The 14,916-nt window shown below is 35.8% G+C and overlaps 1 protein-coding gene across 27 annotated transcripts in view; it reads right to left on the bottom strand.

Moving 5' to 3' along the window:
• Positions 1-14,916, bottom strand: part of KCNMA1 (potassium calcium-activated channel subfamily M alpha 1) — a 414,944-nt gene that overhangs the window by 126,340 nt on the left and 273,688 nt on the right. For all 27 annotated transcript variants that reach the window (XM_077183251.1, XM_077183250.1, XM_077183249.1 and 24 more), the window contains 5 exons: positions 13,561-13,671; positions 11,598-11,703; positions 10,109-10,191; positions 7,909-7,978; positions 6,054-6,209 (listed from right to left, as the gene is read on the bottom strand). In XM_077183251.1, coding sequence (XP_077039366.1) covers positions 6,054-6,209; positions 7,909-7,978; positions 10,109-10,191; positions 11,598-11,703; positions 13,561-13,671 — 526 coding nt within the window. The remainder of the gene's footprint in view (positions 1-6,053; positions 6,210-7,908; positions 7,979-10,108; positions 10,192-11,597; positions 11,704-13,560; positions 13,672-14,916) is intronic.

Consider the following 14,916-nt stretch of genomic DNA (forward strand, 5'->3'; position numbering starts at 1 on the left):
CAAATCTTATACAGCCTGACAAGTGGGCTGCAAACAATCAGGAGAAATTTCTTCCACAGAAATTGTTTCATCATTCAGAGGCCATGTGGGATGGTAAAAGGGATTTGCATTGTGTAATTCCCCACCACACACAGAGAAACCATATCACATTTTTTATGACCCTTTTATTTATAGGAAGCTTGCAAATGTTGCTGATCAGCAACTCTATATACAGAAGAGAGATAAAGTCCAGGCTTGGTAAAAAACTAAGACTAATGATAGCAAGGGCATGTTTCTAACTTTTGGTCTATTTTGTGGCTGTTTCTTACATTGACACCACCTGGGGTTGGAAAAAAATATACAAATACATTACATATCTCCCTTTTGACTTTCTTTCCTTGCTTTCTTTTCTTTAGGCAGACAATTTTGATTTAGAGGAAGGAACTCCAGATCAGTCTATAGTTAAATACTCACCCTGAGTCAAGGACCAAGAAAGGACTGGAAAAACCCAAACATTCCCAAAGCAATTATCAACCTCCATAGATACCAGTTAGTGTTACATTAAACTTTGTTAAGTAATTGGAAAGTTTAAGATATGATCTGTTAGGATACCACAAAATGTTGATTATAGAATTCAAAGAATTGCTGATATTAGGGATGCTATAAAATATTATTATAAGATGATTGCAAGAGTTGACTAAGATGACCTTTCTGTTTTATCTCCACCTGAACCATGACATTTTCCCAGTGATTTCAAAGAGACAGATGGTCACCTGCCTGGTATCTTTCATGAGGAAAAATATTTTAGGAGTCATTATGCTCTTCACTACTTTAAGCCTTTGTGATGATATTTTAAAGTTTAGGTAACTGATGGAACCTATCCAGAATTGGCCATACTACTAAAACAACTTCAACCTCTATCTTTCTGATTCCTCTCTAGTACTGCAAATATTATTATCTCTCCCTAAGTCACGCTGCAATTCTGTCTCCTGAAAGTCATAAAAAAAATTAGCCACTGCTTCAATTAGCCACTTCTTCAATATGAAGAATAGCTGGAAAATTACACAGTGCAATCCAAAAGAAGAAATGTAATTTTCATCTGAATCTCTTTTTAAGTCACGATACTCTTCTTCTCTCCTCTATCTTATATATAGATACAATATTGTTACCAGCAAATATATTTACATAATACAATCAATTCCTAGTGAGACATGGTGACAGAGATATGAAAAAGTGATGTAGCTCTTGCAAGCACAGCCATTAGTATTGTCAGAAGAAAATGAAAACCTTTAATACATCCAGCCCTACACCCGGCACTGTAATTATCAGGAGCTCTGTAGCTCCAAAAGAACTCTTGCTCATAGCATTTGCTTTTCAGTGTAATGATGGGTACATGAAAGACTGAGTGTATCTGAACCTGATCATGCTATATAATCTCTTCTGCCAAGATCTAAGCATCACTATCAAGACAGAGAACAAATGCTGAGTTGCATTGTGACCTAGGATTATTCATTGCTATTTGCAAGGCAAAGGATGGTGGATATCCAGCTCCTTTATAGCACAGTGAAAGGAGCAGACTTTACATCTCCTGAGAGAAAAGTAACTGGCTGAAAGCAGTTCTTATGGTCATATCATAGAGTGAAGCTTCATAGATTTACAGTCTTATAATTGCATTTCCTTAATTATTATAAATTATCAACTACTTATTTACTCAATTCCATTGTCTGTTGAAATCAAGGCTAACAAATATCCTTTGTACTATGAACACTTTACAATCTCAGTCAACTATTTCTACAGCTTTCCGTATGCACAGATGATTTTTAAAATTTGTATAAAAAGACTGTATTTTATAAAACATCAAATATGCTAATTGAGATTAGTTCTAATTTCAAATGAGATTTATGCACTTTTCCCCATCAGTACTAATGTAGAATTTTGTAGTGGGTCAAGGCAGAGAGAGTATCCTTGAAATAGAATGACATGTTACTCTTTTTTAGATTCTGGCCTTGTTGGATTTGAACTGAAAGGTGTACAGGCTCTACTTCTAATAGTTTCAAATATAAAAAACAGGGCAAGATTTCTATCCAATCATGAGGCAAAGGATAGACAGGTGTTGATCTGTTTAAATGATTGACTGAAAATTCAGTCCCACGATAGCCTTTAGCCCAAGACAAATACACTCTTATCAAAGGACTGATACTATGTATACACAGCAAACAGTTTTAAACCACAATAGGTTTTAATTCCTAGAATCAATGATTTTAAATCACTACAGTCAGGAAGATCTTTACATGATCTCTGAAGATAAATGTGTTTGGTAACAGGCCACATTTAATATTTGATCTAGGTCCTGTGAGCAGGATCATGTAATCAGTTTATTATGCAGCTTCCTGAAGAACCTCACAATAAATTTAAACATTGCATTTCCTCCTCACTCCCCTTTTAAAGCCCTCCCACATGTCAAGGAATTCACTGTTCATTTTCCAGTTCTACACTTAGAAATATTCCAAGGCTGCCTAGGTGGTCAAAAACAAAGAGCAAACAAGTTGATGTGTTCCATCAGTGTAGGTAAGCATCCAGCTGATATAAATCTGTGATCTGTGTGGTTTTATTATGTCTTTCAGCCTGGACGAAAAAACTAACCTAAAGTGGGCATTGCATATGTGTAGGTGTGAGCAAAAGCTGCTGAAAGAGCCCACAAAACACTCCTGCTCTCAAAATAGCTTAGAGGATAATAGAGACAGCTCTAGATAATTCTGATATTTGGAATGAGGTGGATGGGCTGCCTTACCTATAGAGCAAAGACAAAACTAATTTGGCTGTGGACTTGTGTTACACTCGAGCACCACATTCCACATTTTATTAATTTACACAACAATACTAACTTGGCTTGTAGGTTGTAGATGGGCCTGTAGGATTGGCCTGTACAAAATTTAATCACTTCTGCCTATTACTCCATGTATCTGGTTTTTGCAATGTTTTTCATATAGACAGACTTCTGGTATGCACTTGCTAATTCAAACAATACAGAATTTGCAGTACAGTATTTCCATCTTTTTCTCAGACTATGCAAGTTAATAAAGAGTCCAAATTCCTTTTTTAATACAACAGTAACAGTCTATGTTATAAGAAGACTGGATTATTAAAATGAAGTTTACAGGTGTAATGTTTTGTGGGTTTTTTTCCCTTTAGCATATAGTTTGGTGCAATCTATCTGTCTTTAAATGTTTACAGAATATTAATCTTTTTGAGCTGATTTTCTTTTTGTTCAGTTTGGTGCCAAAAAGAATATAAAGGATTCCATATGATCTTACATTGCTAAAACCAAAAGGAAAATATTAGGAACAAATATAATATTTTGAGGTTTCTTAGTTTGTTTTACTTCTAACACTGAGCAGACTGTTTACACAAATAATTTTGCTGTAAAGTAACACATAATGAGTTAAATGTGTGCAATGTCACCATCAATCATGTTCATTTGTGTTTGACTGACCAAACATTTATGGCACATTAAATCACTTTCTAATCACGCTATGGAGGCGGAACAAACCCACATTTCAAGCTTTCATTAAAAAATACAGAAGTTTCCATACATTTTCCTGGCAATCTCGTGACTGGTGAGAGACTCCACTAATAATGTTTACCTAAGGAATTTATGAAGGTCTGACAGTACTTAAATTGAAAGTTCTTAATGAAATGGGATGAAAGTTATTTTAGGGAATGGACATATTTCTCTTCACTAGAGTCCTCTTCAGCATTTCTAATCAATGTAGCTGCCCTCCTACAATGCACTGATGATTCACAGCCACTATTTAATAAGTTTTCTTTTTCAAGTTTTTAGAGTGAGACAGACATGAGAAAGATCATCCTTTTAGCTAAATAAACCTTTTGTTATCGCCAATAAGATTAGAGTCACATAAAGAAATGTGTCCCAATTCTTGTACATTTATTTGGCTTCAGATTTTGAATTAGCCAGAGATCTTTGGAAGCAAAGACGTGCATTTCACTTGCCTAGAAAATTCACTCTTAATTATGTGGCAAAAATATTTTTAACTAGGATTAACAGAGTATTGCAATCTTAATGCACTCTCTTATGGTGTTTTTCCTCCCAGTACCATGTGAAGTTGACATCTGAAGTCATACAAGTTATCTCTGCACACTACTCTGTTTATAACTGTATATAATCAGACACACAAGAAAAACTGACAACGACAGCTTCCCCCAAATCAAATTTATTGCTATTTTTATGCTTATTCTGTCTTCAAAGAAATACTCAAATGGAATTTGAGTAACACCTTGCAAAGCTGAGCCTTCAGCTTAAAACTGTTCATCTAATGAGATCTAATCTGTAACTGTACTGGAACTACTATAAACGTATTATAAAATAAGAAAACATATCTGGCCAAGATAATGGCAGAAGTGTTTAGATATAACTTCTGGAAACATGGTATCTGCATATATCCAAGATTTGACGTCTTTAAATGTTTTTAGATAAAAATCCAGGCCATTATTGTGTGTATTTCTAGTACAGTTCCCCCACAGTCAGACATTTGTACACTTCATCATTTTGTGAATCTCTCAATTTTCTCGCTGGTTTTTAAAATCAGTATTAAAATAGCTTGAATTAAGACTGAGACTTTGAGGATACCCGTATATTTGGATCTCCTTAGGAGAAAACTGACCCCTTCTGATTTTGGAAAGACAGAAGGTGAGCAAACTTTTCACATGAACTCTGCTGCAGAGCTCGAGTTCATACAAGAGGCTGCCTCAGTAATTTGCATACATCAGTGTGACTGTCACAAATGTTTGACACTCCTGAGAGTCTTGGGTTACCACAGCAGGCAGGAGTGAGAGAGATCAGACTGGCAAGGAGAATGATGCTCATGAGAGATACAGTTTTCTTCTGGGATACAGATAGAAAGGATTAATATCCAATTGGAAATATGTTGAAGAGCCACAGATTCCAGGTTTGCTGAAGTAAAACAACTTTTTTGTTTCTTTCTTTCAGTTGGGTTCTTTTAGAACGTGAATAAAGATGAAGATATTCTAACTGCAGGCAGTAAAATGCAGAGCCCAGACCTGTTTCCATATTTAAAACTGGTCTTTTTAATTAAATGCAATAGTATAAAATATTTTTTCATGGGAGCCTGTTGTCTTCTAAGGATACCTTCATAATAATGTCAGGATTTTATAAGAAGCAAATAAAGATTCCCTGTCCGGCACCAACATATGCACCTCTAAGAGAACAGTCCTGGCTTTCTAATCTGAGGACATGAGAGTATTTTTATCTTTAGCTTATTTGCACAATGGAGTTGAAGTGGACCATGGCCTACCTTTCACTTCAGTGTTTCCCATCCCACTAAGAACACTCATCAGACTGGAAACTGCCCACCCGTTATGCTTGGAATCAGTGTCCCTGAAATGCACCAGGAAGGATGCAATGATTGCTGCAATTGAGGCCCTTGTCCAGTGAACAAGTACAGCTGCCACAGAAGTCTAACTGGGTTGTAATTTTGCAATCTAAGTCCAAAAGAGCGCTCAGACTGAGGAGGAACAAACACATGAATGATGTGGTGGGAAGTTTGGGCCTCAGTTCTAACATATGCTCCTTATTTACTCACAGTCAGAGGTCCAGTAGTCTTTTGATGTCAAAGACAAAAATGACCAGTCCCTTTTTCCTGGAAATTTGTTGATACGTGGCACTTAGATAAATCATATTTTTGTTTTAGCAGCAGCAGCTTTTCTAATAGACAAACATGTGGTTTGTCTAAAATCAAGCAAAAAACATAAAATGCCAAAAATATCTCCCTGGAAATGGATGATGATTTGGAAAATACTTTAAAGGCCAGACACTTGCTGAATAAAAATTAAAAAACAAACCCCACAAGTTGATAGAACCTAGTTTATTGCCCAGTTTTCAGCAAAAAATTTGCATAGAACTGTGTGCTGGTTGTTTTGGTGTTACAAAATCTGTTATTGTCTTTCTATCTGTTTCACATTTGAGTCATGTTCTCTACTCCAGTCTCTGACAAGCTGAATTGCAGACTAATACGTTCTAATGAGGAAGGCATTACCTTTATGAATGACCTCATAGAGAAGAGGTTGGCTAACATTGTGGAAAGGCCCGGTGCCAGGCAGCTCTGAGCTATGAAACCCAGCTTCAGCTCAGCAAGACAGATTGCATCATCCCCTTCTTTCCAGTTCCAGCTTGGGATATTCAGTAGATGGGCCTGGAAAACAAACAAACAAAACATCTCACAGGTTAAGAATCAGAAACAGAAGACAATTCTGAATGATTTTCTCTATTAATACCTTGGATTTTTTCTGAGTAGACAGAAGCACTTTAAGTGTTTCAGAGCTTAATTCTATGCTGAGCAATTTTCCACTCTTACCCACTACAGATAAAATGCTACACTTCTCAAGACATGCTGGCTGTGGCACTCTGTCAGGTCCATGCTCACACCTGAACAAGCAGAATTGTTGTAAAGCTTTCCTTCCCTTCTGCATGTTCCTTTCACAGCACTTTGAGCTACCATCTGACTGATGAGGAACACACATAATACACAGGAAGCTAATACAACTTAGATTACAGCTTATGTGAGGCTGCAACCTTTAAAGGATACTGGAATTTTAAAATGTATACAACATCTTCTGTCTTTTCTATTTCATTTCTTCCACCTTGAAGAACAGTACTTGTGAAAAACCAACCCCTTTTTGACAGTGAAAAACCAACCCTTTGTTTCTAAGAATGCTATTTACAAGGACAGAATGAAGAAAATAACTGAGCAAGACACACCTGCTGTACTGAAACTGCAAACTTAGATAAGTACAAATATTGTTCAGTTACTGGTATAACTGTTGGATTTTCTCTGACATGAAACTTGTATGTTTGTGTAGATACAAGGAAGCACAGAGTCCTTCCTCCTTGTTCCCCTTCCTAAGTTAATTCCACAGTTCAGCATTTTGATAAAAGCTATTCTTGAAGACATAACCATTGGAATAGCAAACAAAGTGCAGTATTTAAAAAACAAAACTTCCCCTCTGTGACTGTTTAAAGCAGAGAAACTCCTTGCTTTTATTCTATAAAAAGACAGGCTTCTTCCATAACATGAAGGAAGAGCACATAACAAGCAACAGTAGTTGCTCTTGTTCTAGCAACGGGTTACAGGTATAAGGAGTTGTTATCAAACCTTCCTAGTGCCAGATTTATTGTGTATTTCATCAAATGAAGGTTCACCCAGTCATGCTTTTTCTCAAACACTGGGCAGTGAGTGATTCTTTCAGAGCTAATAAAAGAAGCAGGCCACACATGAGTACTGTGTTACCTGATATATCCTTCCTAACCCTGTTAGTCATCAGTTTATGGACTTCCTCATCTCAGGATTGAATAAATTGACTTCATTGTGTTTAAGGGTCACAAATTTACCATAAAAATGTTTTTCAAATTTCTTTCCAAAGTGGATTTATCATTTTGAACTCGACAATATTCTTAGTACCAAATCTCACAACTGGGCTATGTTTTATATTAAAAACCACAGATTTATCTATTTTGTACCTACTGCTTGGCAATTTTAGGTCTACACGGTCAAGCTGGAATAAAAAAAAAAAAGACAATAACCTCCAGTAAGACAATAAGAGCAGAATTTAGAGAACTGAAGTGGTGAAAGGTCATCTGGAATCAGTAACAACTATGGACACTAGCTTTGAGAATTGGATCCTAGGCAACTCATAAATGTCAAGATTTTTATAAAGTCCCTTGCAAATATAAATAAAACTAAAACACTTTGTAACTGGATTACATGACAAGGTTTATTAAGATGTTTTAGTTTGAAAAGAAAATGCTTGCTGTTACTGAGACTAGAAAAATTATGTTTGAGAGAATGCAATGCAGCAAAAAACTCTGAGAAGAAACACTGGCCATCACATTACCTTATTGTGGTACTGCAACATCTGAGTGATAATTCTTATCTTCGGATGATAATTCTTTATGGAAATAACTCTAAAAAGAAAAGGAAAAACCTATTAAAATAACTTTTAATTGATAGGTTATTTGGATAATGCATCCAAATACCTCTATTTTATCATGCTGTGAAGTCCCACAATTAAAACTGCACCCCCTTATTCATCTGCCTGTAAAGCAAACTGATTGATGTCAGACCTTTGAAATATTTACACATAGTCAAACTGAGGTAAAAATTAGTGGCTAGTGCCAGAGAGCAATAAGCCTCAGGAAATATTCAGTTGAACAGTTTGCCCTTATGGAGTTTGCAGAAAAAGAGACTTGTTTTAGCAGCACTATTCAGATACTCATTCCATTAGGAAAATAATGTAGTTGGAACTGTTACATCCTTCTCATCCTCAGGGACTATCTTCGTGCCTTTGAATCAACATACTTGAGCAAGTTCCCAATGATAAATGCCTGAAAAAATTAATTTCTACCCCATCACGTTTTATTTCTTTATAGCTGGTAGATACCCATCATATCTAAATAGCTTGAATAATGATCTTGTGTTACACAGGCAAATTTATTGATTTTGATGGATTAATCCAAAGACCAATATAAAACTGATAACTGAATGCAGAATCTATAAAACATGGGGCTACTTTCATAATCTGCACATTTTCCACATTCTAAGTTACTTAATGAATCCAAAATATACTCAACCGTGTAAAGATTTTAAGTGGCTCGAAAGAAAATTGTTTGAGAAATGCATGGATTGATTTTGTATTATAAAAAAAGAATTGAGCAAAATTAAGGAGATGAACAACCAAAAAAAAAAAAAGTCCTGTATTTAAAACCTAAAGGTAGAAAAAGAAGATGAAACAATGAAAAAAATATCTGACTTATTATGGAATCATCAGTTTCATAAGACTGAATGCCATAAATGTTTTCATTGGTGTTTTGTAGAATGTATCTTGTAAACTACTGGTCTGGCTTGTGCTTTTAAGCATATCAAAGCTAGAACAGGAAACATAAAAAAATTGCATTCTTTTTACAAATCTTTCTTCTAGTTTTCCATTTCTTGCTAAATTGTTCAATTAAACATTCAACTTTTAAAAATTAAATTGTGACAAAACACAAGAGAATTCCACACTCACATTAAAAATTTTTGCATTTTATTACATTAAATGTATTAAATCTACTACGAATGCATCAATCTGTGACTGGAATATTTTTAATGTATTTATGCCATCAACGTCAAAACAAAGTTTCTTGTATTGCAACTCAAACCATGTTTCTAAAATGAAACTAGGTGTATTTTAGCCTTGTGTCTTTCTCAGATAGCTACATCTCTTGCCCACAGTGGTAGTTTTCCCAGAAGAGCATTTTTTTATTTCTCCCCTTCCTCCAATACACAGCATGCAAACATCTGACAAGCCAGTAAAATCTAGAGAACAATACTAGAGAACTTTTAATCAATCACTGACTGAGATTTTAATTTTAAAAAGGAGACTGGTCTCATTAAAACTAGGATTGTATGAACAAAACAAAAAATGGAATGGCTTAGGTTTGTTGTAACTCTAGCTGCCATCTACTGACTCCTCCCTTCAGAGGCTACAAGAAGGAAAGCAGGAGGAGATCTGATGATCCCTAATGCTGTAAATGCCTTGTCAATCAAAACAAGCAATGATTGGTCGTCAGCATAAAAAACCAGGATGGGGACAGGAGAAAGTGCCCTGTATCTTTGCTATCCCCTGAGCAGTGCACTACTTGCAGGAGCAGCTCCACCACAGAGCAGCAGGAATGAAGCACTGAAGGTGCTTCTGCCCCATCACTGACACAGCCCCTGCAGTGCATGAACTCATGCGTGTATTGTTGCAACAACCTGACTGCATTCCCTTCCTCTCTGTGTTCAGCTAGAAGTACTCAAACCCTAGCTCCTGCAAAGTGACTAAGAGTGTCAAAGCCTCTGCTCCAAGTGTCTCTTCTGACACACTAAAGCAGACAAATGAAACAGCGGAGGTAGGAATTTAAGGTATTCTCACCTCTGGACTTTGGTGAGGATCTTTTATTTTGTCCTCAAAAAAAAAAAAAATCCTACAGTGTTCTTTGAGTGCAACAGATAAGATATAAAATTAGCTAATCAGAGTTAAGGACCAAAAAGGTATTAAAAACTGCAGAGTTTACCTCATAATATTGGAGGCATCTTCAGCATCTGGGTCAGCGCAGTATTTATTGGCAAGGATTAGGCACGCATCTGCTGACTCTATCTGAGACACCAAAGAAAAAGGAAACATATAAAGCAACATCTCTTTCCAGCTCTTCCTTTCTCATAACTCTCAGGGAATCCAGCACTGGCTGCATGAGTGTGAGTGCCAGTTCTCAGTATTGCTAATCAAAAATGTTTCTAGGCTAATATGAGTTCATGACAGTGATTACGACCATTCTCGTGCACACAGATAATTTCTTGAAACTTGCTTATGATGGCCAGAGCAGGTCAGCAGTTACACTGACAACTCTTACTCTGTATCAGCTGAGCCACAAAGGTGGTAATGTTAATCTTTTGTAACCAGATACTGGAATTTAGGCTTTTAAATCCATCAGAAGTTCCTGTGGCACCAGTACAGTGCTCCCACAAGTCCCTGCAGCTTTGTTTGGGAATTTAAGTACCTTCTTATTCAAGACAGGAAGAGGTGGCTGAACTGATTTAGAATCTGAGCACTGGATTTAGAAAGCAAGAGGAGGACAACTGATCTACTCACAGCTCTAGATTCACACAAACCTGAGCTTTACAGAACTCAAAGCAGATGACAAAAGTATTTACCAGTGTATACAACCAAATATCAACACAATGAAGGGTGGGATACAGAACACAAAATAAGAACACATGATTTTATGATCATAATTAGGACATGCTCTGATGAACTGAAACAGTGTGCATTAGCCTACAAAAATCTTAAGCTATTTCTGCAGTCAAAATGGACAAAAGACATGATTAGTATTCCAGAAAGTGTAAATTACATAGTACTAATAAAATATTCTTGACTTAAGTAGCCAGCTACATTCCATTGGGAAAAAAAGAAAAAGAAATGAAAAAGTTAATGATGTATCTGACAACCTGATTTTTCTTTAATTTTCTTTTTTTTTTGAGCTTCATGCTATAAGAGAATGAAATAATTTACCATTTAGAAATTCTAGAAAATAAATATCTAAATAAGTAAAACTATCTAACTTTATCTACCAAAAATCTTAACTTGTATTTTTCTTTCTGGATTCTAGACAACAGAAAAAGGGTTTGGAGGGTGAAAAAATATTTTTAAATTGCTCTGAGAAGTTAAGACAACAGCACTTTAAGCAATTACTCTAAGACAATATCTTGCTATATCAAATATTAATGTAAAATACACTTTTGAATGAAACATCAATGAAAAATTCATAAAGTGTTCAATGGAATGGCAGACAATGTATCTTAAGTCACTGTTGCTGTAGCTTTGAAGATCTAAAGAAATGGGGAAAAAAGGTTTACCAGTATAGATACTTAAGATAATAGAAATGGAAAAACATTCTTTTGGGGTTACATGAAGAAGGGCTTTAGTCTCTGTTTTTTTTTTCCCAAATAATGCAAGGAGTACTTAGAAAAAGGTCAGTTAGCAGAACAGAACAACAGAGCTGTTACCTTCACTCTCGCCAGGTCATGGGGATTAAGGACTGAACCCTGATAAAATTCCACCTGAGTGAAGTGTCGTTTAAAAAGAGCTTCCAGCTCAAGGTTAGGGGAGATACTGCAGTGGAAAGAAGAAGAAAACACAAGTGCAAATGAGAGGTCAATTTCCATAACTGCTCCATTCCCGCATTTACAAACCCACCTATTTATTTATTTTAGATATTCAGACTTCTGCTGATGCTTTTTCTGTGGCATGGAAACAGCGTGCCTTACTTAAAAGATGAACACTAAATTGCTTTCACTGCCTTACTTGTATCTGCAGTGCTCCTGGCCCGCCCTGTGCTACTCTCCACGTTCACTGCGTGTACATTTCCAAGGGATGTGAATCCAGAAATATGGGTGCAAGCATTTGAAAACATCCTCTCCCCCAGCATTCTACCCAGAAATTATATAGTACCACAATCATCCTCTGCATGTCCCTACCATTCCCACAACAGCTGGCTGTGTTGAATAGAACAACTCAATGCAAGATCTCTAAAAATCAGAAAAAGAAACCAGACGGGGACCCTGAGGCCTCTATGAGCTACAATTAAAACAAACATAATGATGCCATGACTTTCCGTCTCATTTTATTTTGCCAGAAACAAAAGAAAAATTAAATTGATTACAGTCAATTACATAACATGGCACCAACCTTGTAAATATTTTCCTAGTGCCACTCATTAAAACAGAAGGAATTTAATAGCTACAGGCACAAACAAGCAGCAAGGTGCTAAACTCATTTCATGTGAATGTGCATTTTCCTGATTCCTATCACCACACATTTTCACTGTGGAAAAGTTGATCCTCGATTTCCTCTGACAGTCACTTGTTACATGGAGAGGAAATAAAATAAAATAAGGTAGTTACTTGAGCATGTCATCTCTAGTTCAAATTGAAAGGACTAGATGAAAAATTGTGGACATACTGCTGATGCTTAGTTTTCAGCTTTCACTCACAAATTATATCCTTAACTTTTTAATCATTTTCTTTGACTACAAGTGCAGAATGCATTGTTGAATGCAAAAAAAAGAACATTTATAAGTTGAAACTCTTCTAAACAGACGCCATTACAGAACAGAAAAGATACTCTCCTATCATGTGGCTTTTTCAAGCAGTTCCTCCCAGGCATGGCTATTTGGCAGTGTAATAGTTATTAAATTATTATTAACTTACACATCATGTAGAGCATGAAAGAAACATCAACCTCATTAAGACACCTTTCCAAATTCCACATAAGAAAGAGGCAAGATACTATGTGTGTATAGTATTTTCCAAGACACCTTTCCAAATTCCACATAAGAAAGAGGCAAGATACTGTATGTGTATATTAATGGAATAAAAAGCAGTACTGATTATCACCACGACAAGAATTTAGTTTCTATTGTCAATACATGTGTAGAGTATCTGTTATATTAAAACTGAATCTGCACCTACATTTTTCATTCTATAAATACTCTGGACTTTAAAATAAGCACTTTCCTATAGAGATCCCTATAGAGTGAAAAGGTGTTTTCAGATACCATAACTTTGTACAACATACAGTGTTTTTCATTAGTTTTACTGATATAACTATCAGTATTTTGGCAGTTTCCCTAGGAATATTTACCACTAAAACAATCTTGGATGTATTTATTTCCATTTCAATATTTTTTATTTCATAACCTGATCCCCACTTCAACTATGCATTTAGCTATGTAGCTCACAGACAACAGAACTGGGTCTGAAGTCTGTCTGCTTGAAACAAATATGCTTAGTACAGGGTTATGGAAAATGCATGAAAAAAAAACCCTTTTCTCAAGACATATTTTTAATAAACATAAATGCAAATATTAATCTTATGGTTATTTGGTACTTTAAATATTGTCTGTCTTCCCAGCTTAACCTAATAAGTTTTAGTAAGAGATGATAAGACCAATGTTGAAAGATTACTCACTTATGCAGAAAGACGATTTCTACATTGACATCATCCCTATCCTTGTGCAGGAAGTCCTTCAGGAAGTTCGACACACTTTCAAGTGTTATGTGACCACAGACAACTATGTGCCTGTTACAGAAAAATCAGAGTTAATCTTGCAAAGAAGCTAAAACAAGCAAGCAAGCACAGATGGAAATGATAACTTATTGAGAAAAAAGAGCATTAGTCTCTTCTTGATGTTTCTCTAGATCCTATTCCACGATGTCAGAGAAGAAAAATACAAATTACAAAAGGTTTTTTTGCAACTGCAAATACATCCATGTACACACTATCACCTGTAAAGCCATTTGCCCAGGTTGTATAACACATTTAACAATAAGTAGGATCAGTTATATATATGTTTATGCACTGTATTAACCAGTCCCTTTCAAAGTCATATTTCCTCATTTTACACATTTTACTCAATATTTTTAACTCCTCTAATGCGATTTACCCTTTAAATTTTTGGGTTACGACAGTAAATCTCCCTAAAATGATTCAATATTTTTCTATAGTTGAAGCAAACTTTTCTGCCAAGGAAGGTAGTGCAAAGCTTTCCAATTACAGGCATAAGTGGCAAGAAATCTTTATCCTACCCTAAATCCTAGAAGGAGAGTACTTTACAACAAAAAGTCATTGTTTACTATTATCACTTTTTTGGCAGAGCAGAGTGTGTTAAACATTTATTTTGAAATATGATAACTCCTTTTACATGAGTACTTAGACATCACCAGGACTCAAATGCAATTTTAGAAATAGCAACAATCTAAAATTTCAATTGTTTCACTTGATTTAACAGGCAAGAAATAGAAGTTTACAAGAGACTCTGGCCACACTAGTTTGTATTTAACATAGGACTCGATACATGAATGTTTATTGCTAAACTTGCTATTCATAGTTTCTGCTTTGCTTTTTTTTTTTTAACATAAATTTTAGCTGCAATAAATGTCCTTGGACTGCAAATGCAAAAACCACAAAAACAGAAGTTAAAACTTTTCCATTTTACGAGATGGTAAGCACAGTATCAGAAAACAAGACATAAAATATATCAGGTCAGGCTTTCTCCTTTGGCCAAGGGATGCTCTGGAGGTTCCTCTGGAAGCTGTGCAGCTTGGCAGGGTTTGCAGTATGCTGGGTACAGGGGAGAACCACACCTGCACTGCCCCCACCAGGACTCTGCCCCTGCTTCCCTGATGGTCACTTGTCCAAGCTGCCAGAGGTGTACAGGTATGGCTTAGTGCATTGTTACACATAAAGCAGCAATGGAAAACCTCAGGAAGCTTCAGATTCTGAAGAGATATTTAAAACCTTAGTAGTTTACTGGATGTGAACTCT

The sequence above is a fragment of the Agelaius phoeniceus genome, chromosome 9 (genome assembly GCF_051311805.1).
Source record: "Agelaius phoeniceus isolate bAgePho1 chromosome 9, bAgePho1.hap1, whole genome shotgun sequence".
NCBI classification, from domain to species: Eukaryota; Metazoa; Chordata; class Aves; order Passeriformes; family Icteridae; genus Agelaius; species Agelaius phoeniceus.